The sequence below is a fragment of the Sinocyclocheilus grahami genome, unplaced genomic scaffold, assembly GCF_001515645.1.
Source record: "Sinocyclocheilus grahami isolate Dianchi unplaced genomic scaffold, SAMN03320097.WGS_v1.1 scaffold102.1, whole genome shotgun sequence".
Lineage (NCBI taxonomy): Eukaryota > Metazoa > Chordata > Actinopteri > Cypriniformes > Cyprinidae > Sinocyclocheilus > Sinocyclocheilus grahami.
Window position 1 is genome coordinate 930,473 of NW_015505281.1, and position 17,795 is coordinate 948,267.

The window sequence follows — 17,795 nt, forward strand, 5'->3', positions numbered from 1 at the left end:
TTGGTTGACTGTATTTTATTTTGATAATGAACAGACTGCGATGTAAGTTTTAATTGCTAGAATATGTGGGGTGTGTGTGCATGAGGTGCTGGCGCGATCGAACAGCTGAAAAAAAACTCAATTTTTGAAGTAAGGTATAATCCGCAAAAGTGTTTACTTTTATTTTTGCACACTCACAATAAAAACAGAAGATTTGTGCTTTTGTAAAATAAAGCAAACAAACAGAATGCGCGTTGTCATCCTTTCCTTTCTGTGAACTTGTTTATGGAGCGCCGCACCACACTTCTGTTTTAAATCTGTTAGCTTAATTATTTAAGTCAGATATATTTCGCTTCTTTTTTTAATGAAAACAAATTGTTATTTTTATTTTAGGCCTATTACTTACATAGGCTATTTTCCTTAAAGCATCCCATTTTGTCCCATGGCTTGAAAACCTGTGCCCTAGGCTAGTTAGGTCCATGCAGAAACTTGTGAACGATGCTTTTAGTTGTGGCATTACCGTTTAGTGAATGCTCCGGGAAAATGTATAGTCAGTGTCGGTCACAGCGCCTTTTAATTGTTGTTTTGAATCCAGTAATTATTTATTTACAAATTATAAGCTCTGATTATGACAAGTGTGGTAGAAAAGCTTTGTTTATTAGAGGAATAATTGGTTAGCTGTAAAATGTTACATCGCGACCATGCTTTTGGATGCCGTTAGAGCCCATATAGCCTACATTCACGCAGTTTTCTTCTGGTTTGCCGGTTGGTCACGAATTTCCACAAATTCAATCATATTTAGGCATTGTTTATTTTCCTAAATCCTCACCGTCTAACCCCCTAATTTCGCAGGTTTATTTTATTGTCATTCACTTTTTATCACTGTTTTCGCATCTAAGGGAAATTAAAAATGTCATGGCCATGAGTTAAGAATTCGTTCGATGTATTAATTTGTTCCCTAATTTTAGTTAAATCATGGGATATTTAAGGAACAAAATTAATGAAACATGGACAGTGGCCACAAATGAATAAGTCGTAGGAACGAATTAACAAGTTGTAGGAATGAATATCCTATCTGTCCTGTGTCCCGCAGCCCTGCAAAGCGCAGAGCCCGATATGAAAAAATTATCTGGGGAAATGACTTAGTTACTACATTTCTATTGCTTTCCATGTTGAAGAACTTTGCGTTGTTTCTATTTTAATGTACTTTTAAAGTTTAAATCACATTAAAAGCTTAATTTGTACATTATGAATGAATGATGATGCATTTATATACCGTCACCGTCACTCACAGTCGCTCGCACGCGTTTTGCGCATGAGCCGCACGCAGCCCAAAATTAAACTGCTTAATCGACCATCGATAGCTTTAATCGATTGCATCTCTTATCGACAATTATTAATTATTAATTGTTGACCTCCCTAATATATATATATATATATATATATATATATATATATACACACACACATATATATATATACAGTATATAATGCCATTTAAAATTTTGGGGTACGTAGTTTTTTATGTTTTTGAAAGAAGTTTCTTCTGCCCACCAAGGCTGCATTTATCTGATTAAAAATACTGTAAAAATTTTTAAATATTATTACAATTTTAAATAACTGTTTTCTATTTGAATATGTTTTAAAATGTAATTTATTCCTGTGATCAAAGCTGAATTTTCAGCATCATCACTCCAGTCTACAGTGTCACATGATTCTTCAGAAATCATTCTAATATGCTGATTTGCTGCTCAATAAACATTTCTGATTATTATCAACATTAAAAAAACAGTTGTGTTGCTTCATAATTTTGTAGAAACTGAAATATATTTTATTTTTTATGATTCTTTGATGAATAGAATGTTCAAAAGAACAACATTTATTTCAAATAGAAATCTTTTGTAACATTAAAACTGTCACTTTTGATCAGTTGAGTGAAGTGACATGTGGCCAAGTATGGTGACCCATACTCAGAATTAGTGCTCTGCATTTATCCCATCCAAAGTGCACACACACAGCAGTGAACACACACACACCGTGAACACACCCCCGGAGCAGTGGGCAGCCATTTATGCTGCGGCGCCCGGGGAGCAGTTGGGGGTTCGGTGCCTTGCTCAAGGGCACCTCAGTCGTGGTATTGAAGGTGGGAGAGAGCGCTGTACATTCACTCCCACCACCTACAATCCCTGCCGGTACGAGACTCGAACCCACAACCTTTGGGTTATGAGTCCGACTCTCTAACCATTAGGTCACAACTTCAACAAAGTTGAACGCAATCTTGTTGAATCTTACTGACCCCAAACTTTTGAACGGTGTACACATACACACAGAGAAAGAAGAGAGGATTGTGGATGTTACTAAACAAGTGAAAAATCTTTGTATACAAAAATGTTAAACTGTTTAACTTACCTCAACCTCCTTATCAAGAAAGCAGAAAAAGAGAAAGAGATGAAAATCAGGTTATCAGTCATCAAATGATCAATGAAAACTGAAATGATAGATTGGCTGGAAAACAAACTTTCCATGAGTTTCCATGTAAAATGTTTGGAGATTTAATGAGGAAAATATCATTTACTTAAACAGATTGCCTATCATATTTCACTAAGGAGAGCATCATTAGCATAAAATCAGTAATACACATCGCTGGAACAGATTTGAAATAAACCGATCAGGAGCTAAAGCAGATAAATTGAACGCAAAATGTGAGTTACTCATTGTTAACATCTTGTTTTTTTTATTGTAACCTGAAAAGGGAAGTTCTTCTTTCCTCTATTGAACACAAAATAAGATATTTAGAAGAATCTGGGTAAGCAAACACTTGATGGTAGCCATTGTATTACATAGTATTTTTTCATACCATGGAAGTCAATGGCTACCGTCAACTGTTTGGTTACCAACATTCTTCAAAATATCTTCTTTTGTGTTCAACAGAAGAAAGAAATTCATACAGGTTTGGAACAACCTGAGGCTGAGTAAATGATGACAGAATCTTCATTTTTGGGTGAACTATCTCTTTAAGGCTAAATTATAATCACAATTCATGCTGATTACAGCCGAATCACAGATATAAAAAAATATTGTAAAATTCTGGCAAACACACAAAAATATGAAGCATGAACTGAACACATATACATAATTCATCAGCTGGTTCTAACAATCAAACATGAGTGATTCAAACTAATGAAACATCAATCAATAAAAAAACACACATTTACAGTGTTTCAATGATGTATCCAGCTGGGACGACAACACACCCACATACACACACACACCAACATTCATCCATACAAAAACACACACCCTGTGGGTTATTTCATGTGTGAAGCAATACAGGATATTATGAGAGAAGACGTGTAATTCTGAACGCATTACAGCCGGCGTGCGCAACAGAGGAAGAAAACAATAACAGTGGCGCACGTACACATCTTTGAGATAAAGACACGATCGTTATTAATAAATACTTCAGCTCTGAGGTCTTTCACCAAACAGCTTTTGTCCCAGCGGCTGATAAAATGTTTGGAATAAACACAATAAATCAATATTAAGATCTTAAACTTAGAGGACAAATACACACACGCTTCATATGACTAGTAAGTAAAATCTCAAATAACTGCCCTGATGACTTGTCTCTGAACTTTTGGTAGTACCTAGGATAGCAAATCCACTAAAGGAGGTAGAGCTTTTTCGCATTTGGCTCCCAAACTCTGGAATAGCCTTCCTGATAACGTTCGGGGGTTCAGACACACTCTCTCTGTTTAAATCTAGATTAAAGACACACCTCTTTGGCCAAGCATTCAAATAATGCATCTCATAATCTTGTACTGCAGTTATTTCTGATCAAATGCACATTATTATTCTTTAGTTTGGGTTAAACAAATACATTTTGCTTGGTTGGAACAGCAGCTACGCTAATTATGTCTCTATTTGTTTCTCTGTTTTTTTACTAGGATTTACACAAGCTTCAGTCTGGATCCAGAACACCTGAGAAGAGATGATGCCAACCCCTCAGAGGACCTCAGATTATGCCAACCCTGAAACAACATACAGAACTACCACATTTTGCTATAAGTTTGATTGCATCATATAATAATTGCTGTTAATAGTGTTCATCGTCTGTTTTATTACGTCTTAAATAGATTTTTCCGTACATTTCTGCCATATGTACATTAACTGACAGTCACCACTGATAAGCTACCACTAAATATTGTAGAAACTTAATTTGCTGTAAAGTTGCTTTGCAATGATTTGTATCGTGAAAAGCGCTGTACAAATAAACTTGACTTGACTTGACACACAACAGTACTGAGTTTCTATTGAGTTTCTCTGTGTGTGCATGTGTTTATGTAATCTCATCAGTATTTAGGGATCTATGTATTTCTAGCACACGAATCAATTTCTTTTGATGCACAAATCAAAAGAAAAACCGAGAAGTGAACTCATGCAATTCTTAGATTTAAGGTAAGAAACCAAGGGTAAACAGGGTAAAAATTGTAATAGATATCACCCGATGATTAATCACAGTACAGCTGTTTTGCATGACAAGTTTTACAATGTTATGTTTAAATTCGAAAATGAGGCATTTTGTAATTAAATACTCACTTAAATGCACACAACAGAAATAGATAAAGCCAGGTTCAAAATTCTTATTTGATTTTATTGACAGAGTTAAATGATTTTACAAATTTTAAATTTATCTTTTTATCACTTCATAAATCAGAAAATACTGTAAAAATCTAGAAAACAACTAAATTTTGCCACATTTTTAGGAATAAAATGTGAATATTTGGTCATACTTTAGTTTGGGGACAAATTCTCACTAATATCTATGACTTTTACCTTAATAAACTCCTAATTTGCTGCTTATTAACAGTAACGTAGTTGCTAAGTTTAGGTATGGAGTCGAATTAAGGGATCTAAAATATAGTCATGCAGAATAATGCATTAATAAGTGCTAATAAACAGCCAATATGCTATATGCTTGTTAATAAGCAACTAGTTAATAGTGAGAATTGGTCTTTAAAATAAAGTGTTACCTAATACATTGCAGGTGAATGATATATTAGCAAACCCGGTCACACTTTATTTTAAGGTCCAATTCTTGCTGTTAACAAACCATTAACTATGACTTTTGCCTCAATTCACTCATAATTTGCTGTTTATTAAGTTAGTAAGGTATTTGTTAAGTTTAGGTATTAGTAGGATTAGGGATGTAGAATATGATCATGCAGAATATGTGCTTTATAAGTACTAATAAACAGCCAATATGCTATATGCTTGTTAATAAGCAACTAGTTAATAGGGAGAATTGGTCTTTAAAATAAAGTGTTACCTAATACATTGCAGGTGAATGATATATTAGCAAACCCGGTCACACTTTATTTTAAGGTCCAATTCTTGCTGTTAACAAACCATTAACTATGACTTTTGCCTCAATTCACTCATAATTTGCTGTTTATTAAGTTAGTAAGGTATTTGTTAAGTTTAGGTATTAGTAGGATTAGGGATGTAGAATATGATCATGCAGAATATGTGCTTTATAAGTACTAATAAACAGCCAATATGTTAATAATAGGCATGCTAATAAGCTACTAGTTAATAGGGAAAATTGTTCTCTATTCAAAAGTGTTACCGCAAACCCCTCTACAGGAACCTTCAGTTTATAGATATGAATAAAAGTGTTAAGTTTTGATGATCATTCTGAGAATCTCAAAGTTGACCAGTGCGTGAAAAAACAATGGTTTTGCCTGTAGTGTCCTGCCTTAACTGTAGGGATGTAACAACATTTTGCCCGGAAGACCTATCGTTTCATATCGTCATGTGACTATAATAATATCGAGACAGTTTTGCTATCGTGATATCACAAAATTGATAATATCGTTACATCCCTACTTAACTGTAGTTATTATGAAAATGATTTCCTGTATTAATGCATTTCCTATTCAAACAGGAAGTCGAGGTATTTGAATTCCCCCTCGCTCCGACGCCCAAGGCTGTAATGCATTTACTGAACTTGATATTACACTTCATATAAAAACAAATTCTAATGAAATCACGTTGGATTTTAATTAGTTATCAATCATTCATGAGAGCATTAACATGGATTAATGTGTTATTAGATGGATCTCGTGGTTTTTAAACATGCCCTTCATTCAGAAAGCATTTGCTTCTTTTAAACTAAACCCAACATCGTTCATTTGAGAAAATCACTCAGTCTCTCAAATCCTGCCCTAATTTCACCAAAGCACTTGTTCACACTTTCATTTCTATTTTCGAGGGCGAGTGCAGACAGCATGAAGAAGTGGGAAAAACATGAGTAAAGAAATTAAAACAACATGCATTTGCATTCAAAGCATCCGCATCGATCTGAAGAGACAATTTTTCAATTCGATTAATGCTTAATTTCTCTGTATCAACACAGTTTTGTTGATTTGAATGTTAATTGCTCGTGGTTTAACTAAATTAGAATTAGTTCTTCGAAAATCCATCTAAATACTGTCAAAGTCAGAGTCACGCTTGACTGTGTTTGATATGCTAATCTATCACAAACATCACAAGCCATCACTCCAGCTCTTCTCAAGTGCTCAGCTCTTTCCTTTCTTTTCTCATTGCTTCCTCTCACTTCATCACCTCAGAGGGTTTAGGATTGGCTGTTTAACCCATCTCAGTACAAAAAAATCGGTAAAAAAATGTAATTTATGTTAAAAAAAACAGTAGCTGTGGTTACCAGATCTTTACTGTAAACAGCTCTTTCCTTTCTTTTCTCATTGCTTCCTCTCACTTCATCACCTCAGAGGGTTTAGGATTGGCTGTTTAACCCATCTCAGTACAAAAAAATCGGTAAAAAATGTAATTTATGTTAAAAAAAACAGTAGCTGTGGTTACCAGATCTTTACTGTAAAATATACGGTATTGACATTTTTAGTTTTACAGATTTACCTCAAATTTACAGTAATAAAAACATTAATATACCAAATTACTAAGTCTGCTTTTTTGTAATAGGGGTGGGCGATATGGCAAAAATATCAAATCATGATTTTTTTTCAGAAATATTACGATTCACGATTTTATCACGATTCTTTGTCATGTTGACTTTACTATTTTGCAAGTTGTCTGAGCAGTACAGTCAAACTAATTTCCCTTTAAAAAAAAAACAAAAAAAACAAAGCCTTTCAAGGTAACAAAATATAAAATAAAAAATAATTGGAGACATTTTTATCGTCCACGATCAAAAATCATCATATCGCACACCCCTACTTTGTAATATACTGACAAGCACCTTAAAAACTAAGGTCATAAAGAGAAAGTCGCATGATGAATCAAAGTTCATCACAAATAACTTTTCCACAAGCAGACTTAAATACTAATATACACATTGACTAAAAAAATTGTTGTAAGAACAATTCCACTCAGAAATTGCTAGTAAATTTCACAATTATTTGCAAAGTAGTAGTAACACATTGAATTAAATGTAAAATTTTGAAGTAGAAAAAGTAAAAGAGTGTTTTCTATGCACATTGTCGTACACACAAACACAAAACACCATCATGGAAACACACATGGTATGAAAATAATGCAATAAATATCTATTTAACAACATAAATTAACAAAGTACTTAGCTGATAAGAAAAAATAAGATAAGAATAAACAATTATTTTAAAATCAAACAAAACAACAGACAATACTGGAAATGTTAATTTATGTTTTTTTTCCTGTAAATTATAGGATGACTTGCTCTTTTTCATTTCCAAAATCACATTTACATGAATGTGCCATTAGACCTATTAGAGTTTTTCACCATATATATCAAGAGAAACAGCAATATTATATTTAGTTTCACTAAGACAATTTTTTAAATTACTTGAATTAAAATACATGTTAACTGAAATAAAATTAAATTTAAATTACTTTATTTCATCTAGTTGCTAATGCAACATTTCTCATTTTCATTTAGTTTAATTTGATGTATTAAAAAACTAGAAATAGAACTGAAATAAAAAATAAATAAATAAATAGACATTAAAAACCAATTAAAAAAACATGTAAAAAACTATAACATTATCTCTAATGATACTAAATAGCTGTTTTTTTTTTACAGTCTTTTACCATTTACATTAACATCCTTTTTTCCTGTATATTGCCTTAATATCTGAACATCTGGAAGTGAAATCCTGTGAGCAAAGCTGAAGCATAAGATGTATGGAAAAGCTAACGAATGGCTTTCTTCAGGTATTACAGACATGCTTACTCACATCAAGGTGAAACACCTCAAACTCGCTTACTGGCAAAACTGAAAGCCAAAGGATTGTGGGAAATGCAGTAATGAGGGGTCTAGAGGTTAAAAGCTCAGACACACAAGATTTTCTAAAAACATACACACAGTCTCTCTCTCTGTTTCTCTTGATTTCTCCTCTGGTGTTGTCTGATAGCACAGAACAGCTTGTGGCTCTCTCCTGCTCTAGCGTATCAAAAAACAGACTCGGAGAGTTTCAAACTGTACGAGCAGCTGCCAGCAATGCCATCTGATAGGTAAACTTTACAGCGTCATCAGAGGGAACATAACGGCCCGTGTAAAGTTTACAGGTCCCGCCAGAGCACAAGACCAGAGAGTGCTGAGACGTGCTTAACGCCACCAGCGGGACCAGTGTTTATGAGCGATGTGCAGATTTGTCGTTCTGACTGCTCAAGTACACGACAGATAAATAAAGCCAGTTCTCAGGGGTTTTGGGAGGATGGGCCGAGACCCATCTGTGTGTTTTTTTTTAATTGTTGGTCTATGCAGACATGAATCAAACAGACATCTTTTGGCTCTTGTAAGGCGCCTCTTTGTTTTTTTCAGCACTCTGCAGTGCAAGTGTTGCATGTCAAGTTAAAAATAGTTTCAAATATGATGCTGTGTGCAACTGAATCCAGCAGATTTTGCCCTGTAAAGCCTTACATATAAAAGAACAGTCAAAAAAAAATTTTGAAATGGAAATGGAACAGTTTATTGAATCTTCAGACCTAAAGTGTGTTTTTTGTTGAGTATCATACAGTATTTGATCCATCATATAGTCAGCATGATATAGTGAGGATATGGAGAAAAAAAACAGCTCAGTTTTATTCCAAGGCCCAAACTGAGCACAAATATGCAATTTGGTGCAGAGGCTGTTATGTATATACATAAAAATGAAGATGAAATTCTGATAGCTTGTAATGTAAATCAATGAGGTCTCATAACAGTATAGCAGATACTAAAATTACAAATATCAGTCGTCACTCCATATCTCCAATAATATGTCTTAGTATTTAAATGCTTAGTTTGATGATCAAAACATAAAATCCAATGCAATACAATGATGATTGAGAGACGAACAAACGTTCACCAAAAGCCTTTTGATTATATTTGAGACTCACTGATTTTTCTTAAAAATTAGGGATGCACGATATATCGGCCACCATATCGGTATCGGCCCATATCGGCTCATTTTTTCTGTTATCATGAATGGATAATCAAGTAAATCATGCAAACTTTGTTTTCCTGATCAATTACTGCTGTGTGTTTCAGAGAAAGATGTGTTTGCTTCATCTCCATCACCGTCTCTGAGAGAATCAAAGTGTTTGTTTGGGTATCAATCCTTTTTTTTATTTGTCTGGCCAATACATTTTCTTTGTGTAAAAATGAAACTTGTGCAAAATAACGTGATACGCTTTGTTGCTTCACGTTTGTGACAAATGATATGAAAAATCTGAAACGATGAAAACAGAAACTAGCTTCTAAATGAAACTGCTGTGACCGACAACTTAATTCAATCAATAAACCATTAAACACTCACTAAACCAAAATAACTTGTCAAACAAACACACATGAGTGGGTGAGATGGATGTGTGTGGTTTCTATACAACACGCACACCCAAAAAACTCAAAAATGGTTGAGTAGACTGAGGAAATCATCCATGACTCCACAAACATAATCAGCACACTGTAAACTCGCTTAATCTGTTTATAAATACACCAAACAAGCCTCCATAATTACAAAGATCAGCTCATCAAATGTTGATTTTGTTTAGATTGAAGATAAACATATTGTTTATTTTTTCTGTAGCTCAAACAATAGATCATAGCGCTAGCAACACCAAAGTCATGGGTTCGATTCTCAGGAAAAGCAAGAATTGATATAAGTCATTCTGGATAAAAGCGTCTGTCAAATGCATAAATGTAAATTGCATTTATAATGTTTATTGTATTAGTGTCCAGTGTTATTTTAGTATTATTTCTATACTAATATAGTATTTATTGGTACCGATAGCCTTGTGGGCAGTGCGCCGACATACAGTGCTATTGCGCTAAGAGCGTCCCGAGTTCGAATCCTGCCTCGAGGACCTTTCCCGATCCCGCCCCCTCTCTCTCTCGCACTTCACTTCCTGTCATGTCTGATCTGTCCTATCATAATAGAGGCAAAAATGCCTAAAATAAATATTAAAAAATATATAGTTTTTATTCATATTTTTATTAGTATTTATTTTAAGATTTTCAGTTTTCATTTCATGTGTTTTTGTCATTTTATTGGTTTAGTTTTTTTCTATTTAGCTTTAATTAATTAATTTTTTTAAAGTTTTGCATCTAATATTTTTCATCTTTATTTAAATGAACAAAAAAACGTTTTAATACTTTCAGTTTCAGTTATCGATAACAACACTGTGCCTCACATCACTGACCAATCACATAATATATTTAGCTGTTCTAATTAATTATGCACAAAATAGTACACGAGCACACACGAGTGACATAAACCAGTCCTGTAAAGAACAATATACAATGTTCTATAACTAGGCTACTGTAAATAAAGCAAATAAACTTCAAGATCCAAACATCTTTTCAATAAACACAGCGATTGCATAAATGTAAAAATATGCTAAAGCGAACATTGTGAAGGTTTTTACTAGCATGTCAATTTACTCATTTGCTGTTACCTGTGGTTGCTTTTAAAGGACTTTTTATAGAACAAATAAAAGATCCTGTAACTTTCACCAGCACATGAACTACTCCTTAAAAAGTGTAAAAAAAATTACTGACATGAACTGAATCCAGTCTGAACACGGCTTACGATCCAAACTTCAGCCCAATGAAACACATGAAACTGAAATAGAGAGCAGAAGTATCAGATGCATCCAAACCCAGAGCTGACGGCACACGCGGCGCCTGCTGCAGGCTCGATTTCTCACATCCAAACTCAGCGTGACGAGGTGTGTGTGATAACACGAGGTGAGTTCACCATCTGTACCGACGACTACCTGATCCCATCACAGATACGGAGCCTGTCCGCACCAGCATGAGATGTGTTTCCAGCGCCTCCACGCTGAGTGTGTGTGTGTGCGTGTTATCTGACACATGTCATTCCCATGAGTCCGGTCCCACTTCACAGAGGAAATAAATCAATGTGTTCATTTAGTTTTAACATGGCCCGTCTGCTTCCCTGCGGGACTGGAAAAGCCGGAGAGAGTTTATCCATAACACACTCCAGAAGAGAGAAACTTGTGCAGTTTTCCTCACGCCAGAGGACTTGTGGGATTGCATTTCATCCCTCCATCAATGAGAGACAGATTCATCCTCCTTCTGAGACGCACTTGAAACTACATAAACAGCGGAAAGCGTTCAACAGGATTCAAGAGTGAGAAAGGTTTTGTGATTGGTGTTCAAGAGATGTTTTCATACATTATTAGTTATTAGGGCACCAATTATGCAGAATTCACTTTTACATGTTGTTTGAACATAAATGCGTGTGTTGGCAGTGTGTGTACACAACCACCCTATAATGGTAAAAATCCACCCGCTCCTTATTTTTTAATCTCCATAAATCATAAGCAGTGTCTCAGAGCAAGCCGTTCACAGAATCACATTGGCGCCGGCACGATCACTTGCATTTTTTCCTGATAATGAAACAACTTAAAATCAGTTAGAAAAGTATTTTATTTCTGTAAACTCTTAATAACAACAAAACATTGTGCTTTTGTAAAATAATAAAAACAAATAGGATATGCTTTCTGCCATCTTTGTCTCACTGAACTGGAGCGTGTCACAAAAAAGAACCGACACTCAAAGCATGGTTGCCTCACAGACAATATGAAATATAGCCATAGAAAGCTTGAAATGCCTACTTTTAAACGAACCAATTCAAAAGAAAATCAGATACTCCCTGATTATGTAATCTGTATGAAGATTGCTTTTCTCTCTAAAGGCCCGGTACTGCAGAGATGAGAGTCAGCACTGAGAATTTCATCTTTGCAACCGACAAGGACTCAGAAAACACCAGTTTATTAATAAATAATTAAAATGTCTCTTTTTTTCCAACACATTAATAATCATTAGGCTAATTTTGCCTGTGCTTTGTGCCAAACTGTGTGCATGTGTTTGAGCGCGGAATATATTAACCTTTTAGGCGCCAGGGATTTTTGGAAAAATGCTGGATTTTGACATCAAGATTTCAAAAGCTTGTGGCTTGAAAGGGCTTAAAGATAGAGATCTACTATAAATTAGAAAAATGTTGGGCATGACCGAAAGTTTATGTGGGGTGTAAATATACTCGTCTAATTTGCATATTATGACGTAATTAGGGGCGGCCATCTTGAATTTCATAATATTCAGGAAATATTAGATATTGAATTGATGTTTGAACTTATTTGCAGGTTTTTTTTGTTTGTTTTATCCTCATTCCAAATGATCAGAAAAGAGGAAACCAACAATACAACAGGAGAAAGTACTAAATTATTACTATATTACTATACTGTATAGTAGTAAAACGCATGTGAACAGTAGCCTACTTTTTGAACAGTTCATCAGTAATATTCAGGAAATAATAGAAATAATAGATATTGAATGGATGTTTGAACTTATTTGCATGATTTTTTTGTCTTTTTATCCTCATTCCAAATGATCAGGAAAAGAGGAAATCAACAGTAAAACAGGAGAAAGTAGTAAATTATTACTATAGTAAAATGCATGTGCCTAATTTTTGATCAGTTGACCAGCTATCTGCCCAATCAGGTATCTAGGTGACACAGTTTAGTTCTTGAGATTATGGTACCTCTCATTGCATTGCACAGCACACAGACCTACTCCACACTGACTGCACCATGTACCGCGGCCACTCCCACCTCTTTGGGGCACTAGATCCAGAGCCGCTCTGACTGGATCCAAAGAGCTAGTGCTCCTTCCAGCCCTATTTTTCCTACCCCTGCTGCCTCTACCTCTAGCAACTGCTCTCCTATGGACACAACGACCACGTCCACCGCTGCCACCCCCATCCCCATTGGGCAAAGGGTCGAAATGATCACTTGTTTGTGCTTCGTGAACAGTCTCATCTTGCACGGCGGCACCATTGCGCTGCGAACTATTATACTATTATGCGATTATTAGACGACCGATCGTCATTTCCAAAAGGCAAATATTCCCCTTCAGAGTCAGAATCAGCGAATAACATTTGCAACACATCCTCACGGTACAATACATGCTGACTTTTTATTAGCCATTTAGTGATTTTCTCTCACAAATCTCACAATTTACTCGCACGCTATGAGCTGAACTGCTTCCGCATCAATGACACGATAGCTCACTTGCTCTGCTATTTCTTCGAACACTTTGAATAGGAACGTGACGTAATTTTGGTCTAGAATCGAAGTACTACATGTCTGCCATCTAGTGGTAGGGAATACAAATGAGATATTCCACCATATTAGGAACTACAGTCTATTTTATTAAGTATGACGTCTTGTCACAATTTTGCGACATTGGCATATAGAGGGTTAAGACTCATTATGGATTAGTGTTGTTATTAATTTAATATAAACGTACGATTAGTTGAATAATGGATTAAATGAACGACTACTAGTTAACTAGACAAATATTTAGTGGGGTGCAGCCCTATTACATTTTTTTTGTCACCTCTGTAACACGTTAATTTCCCTCATCTAAAATATAAAACACATTTATAGACATTTATATAGACATTTATATACTTTGCTGATTTCTGAACTCTATTTTCAGGGGTTTCTGGGCTCTAGACCCATTCTTCCAACTGATCGCACGAGCACATAATTTGGTTGCATTTTTTGTTTCTTTTTTTTTGCTACAACATGGGATTAATCAATACATGCTGATGAACTTTTATCATAGTTTATAGTTATATGGTAGCAAAAGTGTTCAACATTCAACGCGTTCTTTTTCATCATCATTTTTTGTGATTTAAATTTTGTGAACGGGAGTTCCTCGTTTTCGGTGTTATAACCCGGGCTTCGTGCGTTTCACTTTCGAATTCGCAATCTTGGTGTCACGTTTTACAAGAAAAGATAATTGTCTGGTTTGCTTATATCTGTACCTTTCACTTTTTAAGACTAAAACAAAAGATGGATTCATTCTTACTCTTAATTAAAAAGCACAACAACAATAAAACAGTAGGTTACAATGACAAACTAGCTTACAAACTTTTATTAACGAAAACGAATAGCGTGCTGTATTATACTGACTAATAAATTACAGAATGTTTAGCAAACACTGAGTAATCAAATAAATTAAAAAAAATAAATAAAAAAAAGTCTCCATAGTGTAAAGTAGGGCTGCACGATAAATCGAAATGGAATCGAGATCGCGATTCGACAGAAGCTGCGATTGTCATGCGTATCTTTCAGTGAAGCACGGGTGTCTTTTTATCCTCATTCCAAATGATCAGGAAAAGAGGAAATCAACAGTAAAACAGGAGAAAGTAGTAAATTATTACTATAGTAAAATGCATGTGCCTAATTTTTGATCAGTTGACCAGCTATCTGCCCAATCAGGTATCTAGGTGACACAGTTTAGTTCTTGAGATTATGGTACCTCTCATTGCATTGCACAGCACACAGACCTACTCCACACTGACTGCACCATGTACCGCGGCCACTCCCACCTCTTTGGGGCACTAGATCCAGAGCCGCTCTGACTGGATCCAAAGAGCTAGTGCTCCTTCCAGCCCTATTTTTCCTACCCCTGCTGCCTCTACCTCTAGCAACTGCTCTCCTATGGACACAACGACCACGTCCACCGCTGCCACCCCCATCCCCATTGGGCAAAGGGTCGAAATGATCACTTGTTTGTGCTTCGTGAACAGTCTCATCTTGCACGGCGGCACCATTGCGCTGCGAACTATTATACTATTATGCGATTATTAGACGACCGATCGTCATTTCCAAAAGGCAAATATTCCCCTTCAGAGTCAGAATCAGCGAATAACATTTGCAACACATCCTCACGGTACAATACATGCTGACTTTTTATTAGCCATTTAGTGATTTTCTCTCACAAATCTCACAATTTACTCGCACGCTATGAGCTGAACTGCTTCCGCATCAATGACACGATAGCTCACTTGCTCTGCTATTTCTTCGAACACTTTGAATAGGAACGTGACGTAATTTTGGTCTAGAATCGAAGTACTACATGTCTGCCATCTAGTGGTAGGGAATACAAATGAGATATTCCACCATATTAGGAACTACAGTCTATTTTATTAAGTATGACGTCTTGTCACAATTTTGCGACATTGGCATATAGAGGGTTAAGACTCATTATGGATTAGTGTTGTTATTAATTTAATATAAACGTACGATTAGTTGAATAATGGATTAAATGAACGACTACTAGTTAACTAGACAAATATTTAGTGGGGTGCAGCCCTATTACATTTTTTTTGTCACCTCTGTAACACGTTAATTTCCCTCATCTAAAATATAAAACACATTTATAGACATTTATATAGACATTTATATACTTTGCTGATTTCTGAACTCTATTTTCAGGGGTTTCTGGGCTCTAGACCCATTCTCCCCTTCAGAGTCAGAATCAGCGAATAACATTTGCAACACATCCTCACGGTACAATACATGCTGACTTTTTATTAGCCATTTAGTGATTTTCTCTCACAAATCTCACAATTTACTCGCACGCTATGAGCTGAACTGCTTCCGCATCAATGACACGATAGCTCACTTGCTCTGCTATTTCTTCGAACACTTTGAATAGGAACGTGACGTAATTTTGGTCTAGAATCGAAGTACTACATGTCTGCCATCTAGTGGTAGGGAATACAAATGAGATATTCCACCATATTAGGAACTACAGTCTATTTTATTAAGTATGACGTCTTGTCGCAATTTTGCGACATTGGCATATAGAGGGTTAAGACTCATTATGGATTAGTGTTGTTATTAATTTAATATAAACGTACGATTAGTTGAATAATGGATTAAATGAACGACTACTAGTTAACTAGACAAATATTTAGTGGGGTGCAGCCCTATTACATTTTTTTTGTCACCTCTGTAACACGTTAATTTCCCTCATCTAAAATATAAAACACATTTATAGACATTTATATAGACATTTATATACTTTGCTGATTTCTGAACTCTATTTTCAGGGGTTTCTGGGCTCTAGACCCATTCTTCCAACTGATCGCACGAGCACATAATTTGGTTGCATTTTTTGTTTCTTTTTTTTTGCTACAACATGGGATTAATCAATACATGCTGATGAACTTTTATCATAGTTTATAGTTATATGGTAGCAAAAGTGTTCAACATTCAACGCGTTCTTTTTCATCATCATTTTTTGTGATTTAAATTTTGTGAACGGGAGTTCCTCGTTTTCGGTGTTATAACCCGGGCTTCGTGCGTTTCACTTTCGAATTCGCAATCTTGGTGTCACGTTTTACAAGAAAAGATAATTGTCTGGTTTGCTTATATCTGTACCTTTCACTTTTTAAGACTAAAACAAAAGATGGATTCATTCTTACTCTTAATTAAAAAGCACAACAACAATAAAACAGTAGGTTACAATGACAAACTAGCTTACAAACTTTTATTAACGAAAACGAATAGCGTGCTGTATTATACTGACTAATAAATTACAGAATGTTTAGCAAACACTGAGTAATCAAATAAATTAAAAAAAATAAATAAAAAAAAGTCTCCATAGTGTAAAGTAGGGCTGCACGATAAATCGAAATGGAATCGAGATCGCGATTCGACAGAAGCTGCGATTGTCATGCGTATCTTTCAGTGAAGCACGGTTCTGTGATCAGCAGTAAATCTCCATCCAAAGGCCAAAGGGCGCTCTCGCGCTGAAACTCCAAATACGCCTCGCAGAAGAAACCCAGAAAATGTCTATCGCTGCAGCTGAATAAACAGAAGATTCAACTGCTTTCATTGATTCAACGTGACTAATAAACACACGACTATGGCAATATACGGTTTATCTGAGTTCTTATTATTATAATTTTCATTAAAATAAAGTATATTTATAATGCAATGCCTTTATCACTGCTTAAATACTATGAAATATGTTGCGTGCCTTATTCTGTGTAAGGAGCCACATCACCTCACAGAAGGATTTATTTCAAACACTCGACTGACGTTATGAAGTGAGTTTGGAGTAAAAATATGTTATTAAATGTGGTATTTTCACATGCTTTCAGATGGAGCAGCATTTATTTCATAATCGCGCAACAAAATCGCGTAACTTGTCAGTGAACTACGGCTATGTGTAGTAAATTCTGCTCCATCTGAAAGCACGTGATGATGATTTCCTGCTGATTACAGAACCGGCTTTACTAACAAAATGCGCATGACAATTGCATTTGATTAATCGTGCAGCCCTAGCGTAACATGAGGTAAACAGCAAATATAAAAGTAAAAGTAAACCAGGCTCTACACCCGAAGTGCTCGCGCTCAAAGCGCCTCTCTTCACGTTATCAGTGAAATCTGACTCCTGCTATAATGTGCCACGGCTCGGCAGCGCACGCTGTATG

General features: G+C 35.5%; 1 protein-coding gene across 5 annotated transcripts in view; it reads right to left on the minus strand.

Annotated features, from left to right (window-relative positions):
- LOC107588314 (testican-1-like) overlaps positions 1–17,795 on the minus strand; it is a 273,979-nt gene that overhangs the window by 114,356 nt on the left and 141,828 nt on the right. For 3 of the 5 annotated variants that reach the window (XM_016276363.1, XM_016276359.1, XM_016276360.1), the window contains exon 3: positions 2,389–2,397. The exons of 1 other annotated variant lie outside the window; for it this stretch is intronic. In XM_016276363.1, coding sequence (XP_016131849.1) covers positions 2,389–2,397 — 9 coding nt within the window. The remainder of the gene's footprint in view (positions 1–2,388; positions 2,398–17,795) is intronic. One more of the 5 variants, XM_016276361.1, reaches the window with a different exon arrangement.